Here is a 17675-nt window from a genome sequence, read left to right as displayed (position 1 = left end):
TCTTTCCCTCTTTCTTTTTACCACCTCCATTTATATTGGTTTTCCTAATTTGCATTAATTGTTTTACTCCTCATTTCAACCTTTTCTTTGCTTCGACTTCCAGAACTAGATACTGTTTCATTGGATGCCCTAGAAATTTTAACACAAGATTTTTCACTTAGTCTAAAATGATGTGATACCTTTACATTATCTCCCATAATATAAAAATCCCACTCATGATAGTTTATTTCCTTAAGTGTTACAATTTCATGTTTTGTTTTGCTATGTGGATACAGTATGACAGCATCTTAAACGGAATTTTAGATCACTGGCAACACAGATCCCAGCTTTTAAATCTCTGTGGGGCTGATTTATGGTTGAAGGCTCTCCGAGCAGGGCTCATTCCCCTCCCCACCTTCTCACAGACAAAACGATGGGCCACTCTGTTGCTGCAAGAGGAGGGGGCTCTTCTCCACAACTCAATTTTCAAATGTACTGACCTTCAGAAATCCCAGATTGTGGTAGGATACTTAGATCTGATCACTCGTCATATTAAGGCATCAGGCTCAGTCTCCCAACCCTCACATTTATGATTTGGTCTGTTTCTTATAAATTTTTAATTAATCAGAAATGTTAATAAGTCCTATATCCTCCAACTTGTTAGTAGTGTAGTAACTACAGATGCAACTCTGAGGTTTAGATTGCCTCGGTATGTCTGTTTTAGAAAATACTATTCCTTGAGGTCAGATGTTCCAAACCTGATTTTCAATTATAAATTACTTCTAAATGCTGTTGGAATAGCAGATACTCCTATGCAAAGAAAATTCCACCTAAATGCATGGGATAACATCTTGTTTAGTTCATTTCATCTAGTCAGAAAACACAACCACTGGAACAATCAGTAGTATATTAACACTACATGGGCCGGCATTCACCAGTAATGACATTTGAATGGAATAAACTCTTAAGATCAAGTCTTCTTCCCAAATGACACAGATCACGTTTCCTAAATACCTGGTGAATGAAGCTTGGTGGTGGAAGCTGCTATTCTCTTAGGAGATGAAACAGCAGGTTTATTCGCATCTTGATCTTTTTGTGCTTCTTTCTTTATTCCTATATAGTTTGAAAAGAGAAAAAGAAATAAAAGCTAGTTATAATCCAAATGGAAAGATCAATTGCGGAAAGGACCGCTTATCCGAAGGCAAACAGTAAAACAAAATATTTCGATGGTTTGTCGCTATGGTCAGTACCCCTCTGGGCTGGAGGAAGGACACGTTTGTTTATGGTAAAGGGAATTCAGTTTTAAGTGGTCAGGGGAATAAGCACACTGCTGCCTCTGGTTTGATGAAAAACTTTATTTCTGCCACCTCAACGACCCTCACAAAGTATCTAGGAATTAAAATTTTATCGTCCTTGGCTGCCTCTCTCTGCCAAAACAATTTCTCAGAAGACAGCGAAGGAAGCTGTGGCTGAACATACACTGCTAATCACTTTGGCATCATCCTGGACCGAGCCCCAGGGGACAGTGTCTGACTCTTAATTTCCATGCAGCTGGTCATAAAGGTGACCTGAACAGTCTTTGACCCTCTCAGCTGCAGCTGAGCCTTTGCGGAAGCTGCTGCCAGAGCTGTCCCTGCAGAAGACATAACTCGAGTGGGGGCCATCTGTAGGAAGAGCATGTGAATGCCCCTCAAGTGAGGTCTAGTGGCACATGGGGTACAGAGTGGCATCTCTCGTATGTGCTGGGGATAACACTCACCTCACTGCCTCTCTTGGAAAGTCAAACAACTGTGGATGAAAGATGAGAGAAACCACATAGAGCAAGCCATCCTCAAGACTTGCCTCTGCTTCTATATACTGATGTCATTTCAAAAACAAAGATTGGGATGGTTTCTTAGATGGGTAACACGGATGTTCTCAAACCCTCTGACCAAACTCTTCTTTCCAGATGTAACTACTTCTAGCAATTGGGTGATTATTAGCTTAGGTATTTTTCTAGGTATTTAAAAATATACACACATATTCAAATACAGTTATTAGTTAAATAAGTAGCCAAACACTGCCATTTCATTCATCCTACACATACTCGGGAGCAACTACTTTTATCAGTCAGTTCACAGACTTTTAAAATCACCACATTGTATTATGGTTTGCAAGTTTTAGCTGGCAAAACAGCTACATGTGCCACCATAAACATTCCTCAGCTTTACCTTTGACACATGTACCAGCATCTGTAGAGGACAAAATGAGAGCTACATGGCTGTGGGGTCACGAATTCACTCATTTTCACTGCTGCCAGAGTTCAAAGTATCCGCCAAAGGACCTACCAGTTCATACTCTCAGTCAGCAGCGCATGAGAAGTACTCTTTCTACACGTCCATGCCGTACTGACACACAAGTCGCAACCATGTAATATTTGCCAAACACCAAAAATGCATTGTTTTTTTGGAAGTTACTTTAAAACAGTTAAATAGGTATGACTTTTTCTTACTGATTCATAAAACCTCTTCAATTGTTCTGGAGATCGGTCTTTCCCCTGGTAATCTCTTACTATAATTATATTTTCCAGCATTTCATTAAAAAAAACTTATAGTATCTTTCATTGTAATTTTAAATTTTAATATGCCCAAATATGTTGAGCTTTTCTTTCATACTATTACAAACGTGTATGTATGCATGCAGGAAATGCTTAACAGGTCAGCTGAGACACTTATTACTTAGAGAAAAAGACTGGAATGTCTTTTTCTAAGTCTTCTAAGTAAGCCCAGCCACGGCTCCAATTCTCCAAAGTTACAGGGACCTTTAGGGCCCCCCTCCCACCACCACCAAAAGGCTAATCTCACTCTTTCACTTCTTTTACCTGGTATGATTTTAGGTCTTAACAAAAGTGGAAAGGTAGCTAGACTCTTAAAAGCTGGGAAGAGAAATGTTAAAGAACAAATAGAAACATCCATCCAAAAGAACATGATTTTGGGGGAGAACAGAGCTAAGCATACGAATATATTAGGGGCATAGTTGCGAGGAGACTTGAGTTTTAGCTAGCTAAGGTTTATTTTAATAATCACACTGTCTGTTCAACGGTAGACACTGCAGCTGGGAATATAAAGCAGGATAAATGTGGTGTTTGTTATCCAATACAGGCTTACACAAATTAGACCTATGATGAGTCCTAGGAATTCCCTGGGACAAGACTGAGGTAATTCAAAACTACTTAGGAAAACACAAGGACAGAATGAAGTTTTTGCTTTTTAAAATGTGTGTAAAACCTTTATAACCCCTCCCACCAATAAATTACTGATTTATTCATTATTAAGAATCAAGGATATGTCCGGCAGCATCTCTGCTGTTACAGAGGCACTTTTGTGGAACATATTTATCATTAATACTGTATTTATAAATACTAGCTAGCAGATTACAATTGTTTCAGTGCACACTATCTTATCTCCTCTCCACACTCTGTTGGTATGATTATTACTATTACTATGTTGGTATTCTGAGACAGGCTCTTGCTATGTAATTCAGGTTGGCCTCCTTGAACTCACTGTGTAACTCAAGCTGGCCTTGAACTTGCAAGGATCCTCCTGCCTCGGCCTCCTGAGTGCTGGATTACAGGTACGTGCCTCCATGTCTGACTTTCTATTAGTAATATTGGTGCAGGTTGAGTATCTCTAATGTAAAAATCTAAAATCTAAAATCCAAAGCTTTTTAAACACTCATAACATGACCACAGTGGAAATTCTACTCTTGACCGCATGGATAGGCCATACAAAACAGATACTCTTAAAGACACTACTGTAAATAACCTTTAGAACTATATACATAAGGTGTATATAAAACATAAGTGAAAATTAAAATGATTTTTAGGAACACTCAAGTTCTTTTTCAGGATCATTCTACAAAATTATTCTAAAAAGATTTAAAATAACACAGCAGTATGTTTGTCTTTTATGACTTTAATCACTTATGAGCTGTTTCTTTCTCCATACATCTAAGTAACAGTTTTATACTGCTATTTCTTGACATTTATTTTTTAGATTCGGTACGTTAGTAGCTTCTTCCCCAAGAAAATGACTTTTTCTCTCTGTGGTTTTCTACCACTTTCCCTTCCTCATCATCTCAATATAGGTGCACCATAACCTTTAGTTAAGTAAATTATAGCTATGGAAGTATCACTCACACTGAGTCTTGCTCTTCCCTGAGTAACACTTCGATTTCTCTGGGTTTAACAGCTGCCTTGGTTCCTGTGGCCCAGTTTTTTATATCCCTATTGTTAATTCTCCCCCAAACTCGCATCATCTCATAATGTTTTTTCTCTCATAATCATCATATGTACGGGTACATTTGGTTTCATTTGTTTCTGAAAGTCGTTATTCCTGAAGCCTTCAAGTCTTCATTTGTTCTAGACCGGTTATTTCTGGGACTGTGGCACAGCTGTGCTGTTGGAATCCTCACCATCTTTCTCGAAGTTTCCTCTGCTTTTGCCCAAGCATGAATTTCTGTTTCTTAGATTCTGTCTTCCTGTTTTTGTCTGCTTCTTTATTCTGATAAAAGTATATGTCTTTGCATTTCTAGAGAAAGGTGCAAGGCAGATAAATTATATGACTCATTCAATGTCTCAAAACTTCTTTATATAACTGAATGCTTGATGTATTCAAAATTTTAACGTGGCAATCATTTCCCCAGAAATACAAAGAAGGTTGTTTTACTTTCAGCTTTCAGGGTATCTACTGACAAGCCCAATGCTATTCTACATGCCAACCTTGTATCAGTGATTTGTTTGCTTTTCTGTGAAGCCTTCTCTTTTCCCCAATGTGAAGTTTCATGCTATTGTGTCTTGGTGTGCTAGAAACTCTGATCCTACAGGTTTAGGCAACATGGTAATACACACACGCTGGCATTCCACTACTTTTTTTAAGTAGTTGTAAATTCCTAATAGATCAGGATCACCATTCTCAGTGACAGTCTCTGCCTGCCTTTTCTTGTCTCCAAGCGAATCTCTTCCTTCAGATTTCAGCCAGGAGGATTCTGCTGTCATGCTCTGAGGTCCCTTATCCACACTGAGATTCGAATGCATTTTTACTTGCCCCTCTTCACCATTAGACAGTGCATTCATGAGACTCACCCACTCAGTAAGTATTAACACTAAATGTGCTGGTTATTATTAACTAATGATGTTTTTCCTCTGTGGGAAATAAAATCAACCCTGAAATTAAGTACATTTCTGAATTATTGAACCCTATTCTTATTGTCTCATTTCTTCTCCAGTATTTCACTTCTCCTTTGTCATAAACAAGCAACAAGAAATCACCATTATACTGTTTGACACCAAAGGAGTCAGGCTCTGATTATGATGAACTTGTGAAAAGAAAAGAATCCAGTTTCTGGACATTGCATGAGCTCCTAGCCACTGAGAAAATGTGTATATAAGTAGTGGAAAAATTATTTTGTATTTTTGAAGTCACACAAATAGATAGTTGGATCTTACTCACTGTGGGAGTTTCAGTTAGGCAAGCCAAAATGAAGGAAATAGTCTAGATTATTTGTCTCATTCTACTCGGCAATTTCAATTTCAAGTTAATTGAAGAGCATAATGAAATGGTGCTTTTCAGGCTCTTATTTTCCCCATATAAATGAAAAATCCCTAACACAGTCTACTTAGAACAAAGTAAGTATCCTAATGTTACTATGCTGCTATCCTGTAGTTTTTGCTGCAAAGGCTGCATCTTCTATTCTTTGAACTGTTCTTTTCTGAGCTACTCCCAGCATTGTACATTTATTGTGTAGCTTCACTGTACTTCATATGGTATTAAACTGAATAGACAAAGACATTGACTCCAGAAATCCACCAATTTTGGGACATATAAATAAGTAACAACAAGATAATCTAGCAAGTGCCAGCCCAGAGCTCTGGGAAAATATTTTTTTTCTGGGAACTCAGAACAGGAGCCAGGTAGGGCTTCCCTGGAAAAGATAATGTTTGGGCTAAGATGGGTAGTATGCACAAGGCTCTCCTACAAAAAGGCCTCATAGGAAAGGGAATCAAGTGCAAAGGTCCTCGGTGTAAAGGGACAGCATGCAGTGGAGAGCTCGCTTCTTGAGTCCAGCCTACACTACCTGCAATCTCCACGAGGTCCAAGGTCACCAGACCTTATGACTGTTTCCCTCCAATGTATCAGAATGCCTCTGAAATCTGGCTTAATCCTAAATCTGACAAAATATTCATTGTGTTATCATTTTGCTTGTTCTTTCTTTTTAAAAATAGTATACTTTGTGATTGAAGTTGCCAGCGAATGGGAATTATGCCCCCCTTAAAAAAATTACAGGAAGTTAAATAGGTTCTGTCTGCTGTGGCTTTCAGTTTAAATGAGGTTATCTGGCTAGGATTACAGATGAAGACTCAGCTATCAAAAGCATACAAATATGTAAATGAACTCCTACTTTTCTTATAAAAGGATACACCTGCATTGGAGAAAAATGGACAAATACACATTCATTCATTTGCATTCTGGTCCTATCCAGTCATAATCACCATAGACCCACTGGAATGCATGCTATCAGGTTATATTATGTGGATTTATATAGTTTCTTAAGGAAATGTATAATACAGTTTTAAATATTTTACATTGTGAAATACAATTTTTGTAACTTAGCTGCAGAGCTAAGCAAATAACTCAAAAGCTGAGGCTTATGAAATTGCTACCCGGAGAAGGAAGGAACAGACCATCGCAATGTCACTGGCATCCAGGAGCACATCACTGGCAGAGACTGCCACCAAGATACTTTAAGTCATCATTTCTTGCTTTCCTTTATAGTTTTGTTATCCTCTCACCCAATGTCCTTTGATTTATAAATGTCCTATCAGTGAAATCATACTGTAAGGATTCTACATTCCTGAAATGTTTACTCAACATCATGTTTGTAATTTTCAACCATTTCATAGTCCACAATCCTGGCTCATTCTTTTTGCTGAACTATGATCCATTGTGTGCATACATCCAAGTATATTTGTTCATTTTATCATTGATGCAAATTCTGACTTGCTTGTAAGAGTTTTTGGCGATCCTGAATAATGGTGCTTTGAGCAGACCTGCACATGTCTCCTGTTGTGTGCGTGTGAGTTTCTCCTCTACCTGTGAGTGAAATCTTTAAGTGAAATCCAACTGGATAACTTCACAGTATGTTTCAAAGAGTCAGTTCCCATTTCCCTCTGTTATTGTGTGAGATCATTAAACTACTGTCTTTTGTTAGATGCATACTACATTGTGACTTGAATTGCATTTTCTTGGTTTCTCATCAAGTTTAACATAATTTTCACACATTTATTGGCTACCTCAGTGATTTTCTTTTCTGAAGTGCTTACCAATATATTTTTTTTTCTCCATCCAACCTGTCAGGGATGTAATACAATTTTGTAACTTTATAAAAAGAAAACTGATGATATTATGATCATTTTTCATGGTAAAATTTCAGCTACAGTATGTTTCAAATGTGAACAAATTACCAGCTTAGCAGTTCCAGTGATAGCTCACAAATCAGACCATAGCCACTATAAAATGAAGCAGTGTTATAAACACTGTTTCCAAGTTGGAGACAGAATTAAAGACATACTGGGTGGTTGTTTAGCATGAAGCTAAGCCCCCATATTCCTGTCATATTACTGTTATCTATAGCTGTGTAGCAGGTTACTTAATCCTTCTAAACCTTTGTTTCTTTCTTTTTTTTTTCTTTTTCATTTTTACTGGTACCAGGGATTGAACTCATGACCTTGCAAGGCAGATGCTTATGCCGCTGAGCTAAATCCCCAGCCCCGCTTTTTTTCTGTGCAAATGGGTGACAAATGGAGTAACTACTCCATGGAGTTGTAAGAAAAAAATGGGAAAACTGCATTAAAAGTGCTTAGCACAGTGCCAGTCATCACACATGCCCAAGGGTCCTTAGTAACAATACCTTTAGTTGTCTGTTTAGGACCTGCCAACTGGTGTTCTCCCTCTTCCCTACCTGATTCCTCATGTTGAAACTCAGTCTCCAATTTGGAGGCATTGTGAAGTGGGCCTTTGCAAAGCGATGAGGTCAGAAGGGCACTCCCCCAAGGAGCAGAATGATACCTATACAAAGTAGGCTCCAGGAAGCTTGTTCACTCCTCTGCTATGCAAGGATATAACAAGCCAATGCCAATGTGCTAACAAGCACAACTGCCAATGGAGCTCAGAGGACCAGAATGCAGTTAGGAATGCAGATTGTGAAGTCCAAATTCAAGAGATTTCAATTATGCTTCTTCAGAGAAACAGGCCCTCACCAGCCACAGAATCCTCCAGTGACTTTTGAACTTCTTTGCCTTCAAAACTGTAAGAAATAAATATTTGCTGTTTAGAGGCCTCCCCATCTATGGAAATTTTGTCAGAGGACTAATGGACCAAGATAGAACCTACAGATTACAAGCAATGTGCTAAAATAATCAATGCTCACTACATCAGGTACCTGTCATTCTTCGTTTTCTAATGAGGGAACTGCAGATCAGTGTAGTTAAGTAATTGATTCCAGGGCATCTAGCTCTTAGTTGTACCACCATGGTCAGAATCTGGGTCTAATTCCAAAGCTTGTTTGTCGCTTCCTCTATCATCTAAATTCTACTTGGTAGAAACAAACAGCTCACTGTGACTTATTAACAGATTTGTTCTACTCTTTTGAATAGTCATATGAAAATGAGAATACACTCACTGTGACTTTTTAAAATAAAACCTACAAAGATATAGGAAATCCAAAATAAACAGGGTCTTATACAGTATTGCCTTGGGGCCGGAGGGTTAGCTCAGTGGCATAAGTGCTTGCCCTACAAGCATGAGGTTGTGAGTTCAATCCCTGGTACCAAAAAAAAAGTGCTGCCTGATGGTGCATCCTCTGCTGGTCATCTTTAATGTGACAGAGGCTCTAACTGTCAGGATCTCCCTGTTCTGGATAAAAGGAATGGATGTAAGTATAAGCTTTGAAGTCAGATGTCTGGGCTTAAACACAACTCTGCACTCACCTGCTTTTGTTACCTTGAGTAAATTACCAGAAATCTCTGATTCTCTGTCTCCTGATCTGTAAAATAGGGTTTCAAATGGAACCTGTGCATTATGGATACAACAGGAAGAATGAAATGAGACAACAAACATCCAGGAAGTGATTAATAAGTGCTTCCGTTATTATAATAATTGCTCATCAAAGAACTGTTTTGGTTACTTTTCTGTCATTATGGAGACAAAACACCTGATGCCCAAAATGAAGGAAGGAAAGGTTTATTTATTTTAACAGTTTTTGGAGGTTCTAGTCCATACTCCATTGGCTTCAAGGCAGGGTGGCATGGCTGCAGGGGAACTATTTATGGCAGCTGAAAGTAACAAGATCAAACAGGGCAAAGGAGGAAAAGCATGCTTCCTTCTCACCCTTATACTGTATGCTGGCTCCACCTCTGGGTGGGTACAGCACTCTACCAATCCCAGCACTATACAACGAACCAATCACAAACGCTAGATTCAGCTGCCTCCAAGACTGCATGAGGCTTGGAGGGCCACCTAGACACAAACCATAACAGGAACTATCATATCGGTTGGGCCCAGTTAATGCTATTTTATTCTATTATCCCAGCTCAGATACTCAGCATGACTCTGTCACAATGTTTAAGTTACATACACAGAATACTTAGGCCTTCAACTCTCATTCATCCCCTCTCTCTACCCTCATGGGTATACTATGCAGAGTCAAAGCCACATGTAGTTCAGAGGACTCTGTTTCAGGGCCTCATCTCCAGTCATTTGCTGACTTCTGATGTATCCAGGCTATCATGGTGGAGCCATAGAGAAATGAGATGATGTGATTTCAGGTAAGTTACAAGAATGATCCTAGTCACATTCATGTGGGGGTGGGGTGTCTCAACTTCCATGTTAAAAATTTTACCAAACAAAGCGATTCTTTCTAAAAGAAATTCTAATTGATCTTCTCATATGCATTCTGGAGTCTGAAGTCAATGTCATATCTAGTAGTTTTAAGTCATGATCAAGTCCTATTTAATCTGCTGGGGTTTTAATAGATAAATGAATGTGATACATTAGGAAGAGAAGAGGCTTTGGAGAAAGTCAGACCTCAACCCAAGTCACAGGTCAGCTGGAAAGTTACTGTGCACTAGAAAAGCCATAGTTTCATCTTTAAGAGGTATACAATGTTCCTTTGCCATTTAATAAAGGAGAAAATTAAGAGCCTTTGGCAAAGAGTCTGCATATAATATTTCCATAAACTGCAGCAACCATGCTCATGATGATGATGGCAGTCATCAAGATGGCCAAATGCTGAGGCCAGCAAGTGATTCATCCTGGCTCTCCAGGCAGTAAGTGGCCACCTTGAGTGAACCTTGTATGGTTGGCCATTGGTTGGGAATGCAAACACAGGAGAATGAGAGAGACATGGAGGAAATAGTGTGGTTTACTGAGAGAACTCCATACACAAGGAGGTGATAGTCTAGGAGAGAAGGCAGATGGTGAGTGAGAGGCAGGCACAATGCAGGCAATATGAAACCACTAAAGAGTCCCAAGCAAGGGAGTAACAGGACTAGATGTGTATTTAATGAGGTCAAAGGCCTCTAGCAGCAGTGTGGGAGGCTGAGCTAGATGGCTTTCCACTCAACTCAGCTAGCCTGGCTGGATGACTGATTACTGATTGATTAGTATTGATTGGGACTCAAAGTGGCTCTGAGTACCATTAATTTCTGATTGATGGATTAAAGTTGAAAGGTTTGAAGCCTGTACAGTACCCCAGAGATTTATTACTCAAGTTATAAGATGCATAGCTGACATTTGTCTTTTTCACTTCATTTTTATACATCATGATGATCACGGTCTTCAAATACTATCATTATTATTTTGAATTTCATCAGTGGAACACATAAATTTGGGAAGAAATGCATTGTTTTAAAACAATGACATGTAATTAAAAGTTCCTTGCTTATCATACTAACAGATTGGATGTCATGGTAGCAGTTTACATAAAATCACATTTATAGTGCAGTAGGCAGGTTTCTGAAACACACAAAAGTCAGAAATCACAAGGGAAATCACAGCTCCCAAAGACTATTTGTATTACTGACTTCTGGACTATCTTCCACAGTCCCCTAGGTTGAAATCAAGAGCGGACAAAATACCCGGTGTGTAATATTTCAGTTAAAATATGTGTGTGAACTATTAAATAAGTGTTTCGATTTTTATGCCTTACTTCTGAAGATCCTCTGTAAAATAGAGGGTGTTACACCAGCCTGGAAGTGGCTTAAAATCAAAGTTAATCACAAAGTTGCATGAATCCCCCGCTGCCACGATGGGTATGTTCCAAAATGCTTCCCCAAAATATCTAAAACATTATTCTTATACTTCCAACAGAAGTATTAGAAAGGGAAAACCAGCAAAAAGCAGATTTTTTCCCCCTCGGCTTCTTCTGTGGTATTTTGATTATTGCAACTAAAAAGCACTCAGGGCCACTGAAGTGGCAATAGAAAATGAAGCGATGTTTTAAACTTGAGTGCCCTAAAAACAAAGTGAAAGCAAACAAAAAACCTGTATCATTGAATTTTACTGGACTTAGTGAAATCACAGAGTGATGACAAAGCAGCTGTGAATTGCAGGTGTGATTTTTTTCATGATGTATTCTGATCATTTCACAGCCTGTAAGTTCCTTCATCAGAGTCAAAAGACAGAAGAGAATGTATGTATATGTAAATTAACAAGCAATCCAAGTCCGAGATTTTAAGGCATAGGAGGCTTAGAGAAACCTCCAAGGAATCCAATGCTCTTCCCCACCGTCACTGTCTGGCAGCTTCTGTCAAAACTTCAGGTCTCTACCCTGTGTGCACTCTGTATAGTGCATCAGATCTCTCTACCCTGTGCTTTCTTTTCCACTCATTTCCTTTTACAGTGTTTAGCATAACTGTAATGAAATAATTAGATGTGCAAGTATGTGTCTGTTTCCTGTGACATCATCAGTTCCACTGGGACTGGGGGCTGTGTCTCTCTCACTCTCTGAGATTTCCCTAGGTATCTAGCACGATGCTCAACTCAAAGAAGGTGCTTAGAATATGTCTGTTGAATGAAGGGATACTCAGACTTCTGTTTAGCTGTTCTCGCTCCCTAGGAGGAGTGAGGGTTGGCTTGGTGTCAGAGCTCTGCTTCACAGTACTCCCTGACCTCTTTCTCCTAGGCAGACACAGCTCTCTAGGTAGGACACCCCTCGCGTGTGATGATGAAGTGCTCAGCTCCACTCACATCGCATGCATCACCCCCATCTCAGCGCCCCATCTCTGTGACCTCATGCAAAGGAATGGACCTCATATTTATTGCCTTTATTTCTTCCCACAAAGATTCTTTTTAAATACTTCTTGGCCTTCTCAGTATCTTTCATCCTCAAACCCATAGCTAGTTTCTCTGTTGGCCTCACAATGACAAATAAGGCATCGCTGTGTTAGCAATTCAGATTCAGCCTCAGGGAGAAGCAGCAGGCTAAGCAATAACACCATATGCACTGAAGGGCCGCGCACTGCCTAATTGCTTTGAACTTGCGTCTTCCTGGTCCCACTCGGGGACATTTCTGAACACTTTTACACTTCTGAGTCATCAGTGTCTTCACAGTGTGAGGCAATATGATTCTTTCATTATCAGAAAATATCCTGCTCTTAAAGGAACACAAGGTAAAGTAAGAAGTTCCCCATCATTTACAGCCAAGGTTTCAGCAGCAGTTAAATAACACTTGCTTGCCCTGTCTTTTGCTAAAGTTAAGTTTTTTTTTTTTTTTTCAGCAAGCTCTTTCTCAGTTTCTTCACTTAAGATACGGCCAAAAAGAGGAGGCATCATAGATGAGCCTCTGAAGGAGGGCAGGGAAAACTTGTGAAGCAGGTCCATCCAGCACATGTGCACAGAAAATGGTTCAGAAACACATTTTTAAGATGTTGATGAGCTATTAATATTTCAAAAGTGGAAGTATGCCTAGAAGTACCTAAATTTTTGAAAATTAATTCAGAGATAACCTGCTTTTAAAGACATTTTTCTGGTAATGTAAGTGGAAGTTCTGTAGTCTATGATTCAGGGGATTTTTCTGGTTAAATAGAAGGCAATCCAAGTAAGAAGTCACCAGCTGTTCATTTTCTATACAATCACAAGAAATCCTTCCATGCCTTAGTCTAAAAAGAATAGTTTTCTCACCCATGCTACCTGATGGCAACATGATAGACTCAGAGGGCATATAGACCAAGAAGTAATCTATCTTCAGATCAATATTTTCACTTGAAAATATTTTCCTACCAAATCAGTAACAGGAGTCAATGGGTGATGTCCAATTATTTGTGTCAAATTACATGGATTAACACATTGAAGAGATTTACATTTGACACACGAACAAGTAGAAAGCTTCTCATGAGAATTCTGACACCTCCCCCCAAAAAACAACCACACTGAAAAATAGGCTGAAATACTCAGGAACCTTCTATTTATACAGCCATGGATAGCTATATATATATATATATATATATATATATATATATCATTAGCACTTGTTATGGGTTAAAAATTGATAGTCAATGCCAGCTGGATTACATCACCATGGTGCTGAGCGTAGATATTCCACCTGAGGGAAGCTGCAGCATGAATAGAGACATGGAAAAGGAGAAGGAAGGCGTTGAGGTGTTGTGGGTTTTTCTAAGTGTTGCTGCTTGCACTGTCAGTTCTCCTGGAGAAGCTTTGGTCCTTACATCGAGCATCACTTCCCGGCTCTGGAGGGGAAGATGTGTGCCATTTAATCTCCAGGGCAAACTCGTCAAACTGGCTATTGGGCATGTACTCGACTGTTCATATCATCTGAGGAGCTTGAGACCTCCCTGTCGCTGAGGATGGCTGTGGTGCTTTCCAGGATAGCCCTGACCTTTGTTTTGAATGTGACTTATCAGCTCCAGTGTAGAACCCTTAACCTACCAGCACAGCTCCTTCACCCTGCTGGCACAGACTTTCTAGCTTCCACCGCTGACCTTTGGGCCTTCCTAGCCCGGATCCATAAAACATACTGATGTGAGTCCTCATGGGCTCTAGACCTCAAGCTGGATTTGTGGGAGGCACTATCATGGGCTCTAGGTCTTCATCTGGTCTCATGCAGGACATCTGCTGTGGGATCCAGGCCTTTGGCTGAATATTCCATGTCTCTGGTGTTGTGAACAGATTTCCTGCACTTTCTTGTGTTTTACTCTGGGTAACCATTATAAAATAATATTATAAATTCTGCATGCTGATTCTAATTGCTCTCTGCATAACCCCTGACTACAACAGCACTAATTCCTTATCTTTTCTCCTTGTTATCATATTGATGTCATGAAGGTAATGGCAATTAACTTACAAGATAATACCGTAAGACAGGATTATATTTTATACCTGCATAACATGCATTAGCTCTCAGCAAGCATTCATATGAATGCTTAGCAAAGGGCTACTGGTATCAAAAAATCCTGGTGCAGGAAGAGTCAGGTTAAACTACGCAGTGAAACCTCCAGTCTACTCTGGGCACGTGCCATAAGATGCAAGACGGCAAAATATTCTTGTTTGTTCAGGATGTCTTTGCTATCTGTGTCAGCTAAATCCCAAATCTTTCCTAGTATCAAGTCTGGAAATCCTATTGTTTTTCAGGAAAGCAGCAGCATCTGAAGCCAATACCCTTCCAGTATTGCCTGTATCAGCCTGTCTGTAGTACCTGTCATACACCAGATTCACACATGATAACTGCATCAGGGAGAACTTGGTTGGTTGCCAAGGCCGTAGTGTTTCCATTATGCACAGGAGGGGAAGAAAGGGTGGGAGGTGGACGGGGCTGGGCAGGGAGGAAGTGAAGGGAGTGGCCTTGGCTGGGCCTGGCAGGTGTCTCCCAGAACTTCCAGAACTTCTCTCCTCACACGTGCCCTGCCCCACCAGCCCCCCAATACATTTTAAAATAAACAGAAAATAATTTCATAAAATTATGTTGTTCTTTATATTTAAACATATTCTTTCAAGTACTAACATAGAATATTATGTTCAAAAGAAATTAGCATCAACTTATTTGTCATTACTGAACCTAGACAGCTCTCATTTTTTGGGGACAGTTGAATACATAGCTAAACATTTATTTCCATGGATCCTCTAATCTTTGGTTTATAAATTAGATTTCTAAAGAAGCAGAGAAGCAGACTCCTAGATTATAATGCTATAATTTCCATAGAAATTTTTTTCAAACAACCATTATTTAATACTGTGTCACTGACTTAGCTGCTTCATAGCCCTAAAAGTACTAGCCTGTTTCTATGTTATTTTATTATTTCAGTGTAACTAAGTATTTCCACTTTTAGGGGCCCATCCTAGGAACATATGGAAAGTACCCATCAGTAGATTTGTGGGAAAGGGTATTCAGGAGGCCTACACTGCTCAAACTCTGCCTGTTCCCAAGAAGGGCCTGTTCCACTCCTGGCCACTGGCCAGCTTCCAGGAGCGAGGCTCTTGTAAGGTTCTGAGAGATGATTGTGTTCTGCATACCAATTCTTGGGCCACATTGCAGCAGTTTGATCACAAAATTCATACACAGAATAAATGCAACATGTCTGCAGGATCAATCTGTAATGAAGCCTGTAGCTAACCTGACTTACATCAATTTCCTTCAGTGGCAAAATATTGTTCATTCTACACATGTCATTGTGGAAGGAATGAAATGTATCTCATGCAGAATCGCTGGTAGGAGATCTTTGGAACCTTGTACCTGGTTTCATTTGAATCGCACTTTACGAGCTTTTGCCTTTTATTAATTTTACTCTGAATTCTTCTATCACAATGAATTATAATCATAATGACAACAACATTTGAGTGCTATGAACTCTCCTTTGGAAATCATCCATCTTAAGATCAGTCTTGAAACCTCACCCCAAACACATTTTTGAAAAAATTAACTTATTATACTTTACTATTTTAGACTGAAATATTAAAAACAACTTAAATGTTGAACAGATAAACAGTTCCATAAGTCTGGTTAATAAACCTAAAATTAATAAAACATCATTTAAAATAACATTTTTGCATGTTAATCATGACATTAGAAAACTGTGTAAAGCAGGATACACAGCTATGTAAAAAGCATCAAGTAGGAAAGAAATTCATATGCATATAGAAAAAAAGACTGGAATGCATATATCAATATTTTATTATTGACTATTGATCACTGTGAGATTTTGAGGCATTGTTTACTTATTTTTCCATATTTCCATATTTGAGATATTGTTTATTAATTTTCCATACCTTTATGATTTTTTTCCTAAGAAAAATTATTATTCTATTTTTATTCAGTTGTTTTATGTATCTTATATCAATAATTAAAACATTTTGGGAGACCAGAGAACATGGCGGACAGACAACAGCAACTACCAGAGGCTCTCTGAAAGGTTCGGCTCAGAGGCCAGAAATAATGCGGACTAGGGAGACACGAATCAGTAGAGATATGCTCTGCTGACTCAGGAACGAACTGGGCTGAGAGAATCCAACTTGGAATACAGTCCTGGCGCTAAAATAGGAACAGAAAAATCTCGGTGTGGAGGCTCGACTCCGCGCCATCGGAAACCGGTTTGGATTTCCCGCCGTGCGGCGGCCGGCTATCTCCACAGCGGCTCAGCAAGGAGAGACGCGCCGAGCTCTGGGAGCGCCGAGCTCTGGGAACGGGAGAACGGAGTCGAAAAAAAAAAGGACGGACAGAGGTGTACACGAAAACTGACTGGTGGCGAGGTGAGTGAGAATCTGACCCCCCACCACAGTTTGACTCTAGCGGAGATCTCTCTGGGCGCCATTCCCCTCTCGGACGGGATTGGAGAAAAGTGCCTGGCCTGAGTGACGCTGCTGGCGGACTCCCTAGGCTAGACTAGCCTAACCCAGATCCCAGAGCCGGACGATGGCCCGGAGGAGCGACTGACTTCCGCGTAGGCTGCCTCCTCCGACTCCCTGGTGCGCAGCGGTGGGCGGGAACAACTAGCCAGCGCAATTTGATCAGGCTGTGGCTGACAGGCAGGGAAGCCGGGCCTCCTTTGTAAGATTGCATTTTATAAGGAACAAAAAATATGGGGAAGGGAAGCAACAAAAAAAGCTCCTCGGCCCCCAATCCTGAGAAACAGGCAATAATGGACGCCGCACCAGTATACATTAAGCACCATATTGAGAGCCTCATAGACCAATTCAGGAATGAAGTTATCAATGATCTGAAGCTAGAAGTATGCAGAATAGTTAGAGAAATGCTAAACACCACCCAGGAAAAAACAGATGGTGGAATGGAAGAACAGAAAAAGAGGGGAGAATTGCTTGATGGAGAAAACAGAGAAAGCATTGAGTATGTGAAGCAGGTTCAAAGGGACTATCAAGAAATTAATAAGTCTATACAAGACTGGCATAACAGCTTGAAAGAAACTAAGGACAGACTATCTGAACTGGAGGGCAGACTTGAAATATGGGAGAATGAAATGAAAAACTTCTTAAAAATAACAAAGAAACAAACAGCAATAATACAAAGACAAGAAGATGATAAGAGGAGCCACCACTTAAGGATTAAGAACATAGAAGAAGAAGTAGGGACACAAACAAATGAATTACAAAAGCTACTCACAGAAATAATCCAGGAGAATTTTCCTAATTTAG

The 17675-nt window shown here is 39.7% G+C and overlaps 1 protein-coding gene across 1 annotated transcript in view; it reads right to left on the bottom strand.

Moving 5' to 3' along the window:
- Mtus2 (microtubule associated scaffold protein 2) overlaps window positions 1-17675 on the bottom strand; it is a 438067-nt gene that overhangs the window by 175857 nt on the left and 244535 nt on the right. The window contains exon 5 of the mRNA XM_003477411.5: window positions 994-1092. Coding sequence (XP_003477459.2) covers window positions 994-1092 — 99 coding nt within the window. The remainder of the gene's footprint in view (window positions 1-993; window positions 1093-17675) is intronic.

The sequence above is a fragment of the Cavia porcellus genome, unplaced genomic scaffold (assembly GCF_034190915.1).
Source record: "Cavia porcellus strain 051 isolate PalLab524CR breed Dunkin Hartley unplaced genomic scaffold, mCavPor4.1 scaffold_21, whole genome shotgun sequence".
Taxonomy (NCBI): Eukaryota; Metazoa; Chordata; class Mammalia; order Rodentia; family Caviidae; genus Cavia; species Cavia porcellus.
The sequence above is the reverse complement of the archived record's forward strand: the minus strand, read 5'-3'. Positions and strand labels throughout refer to the sequence as shown.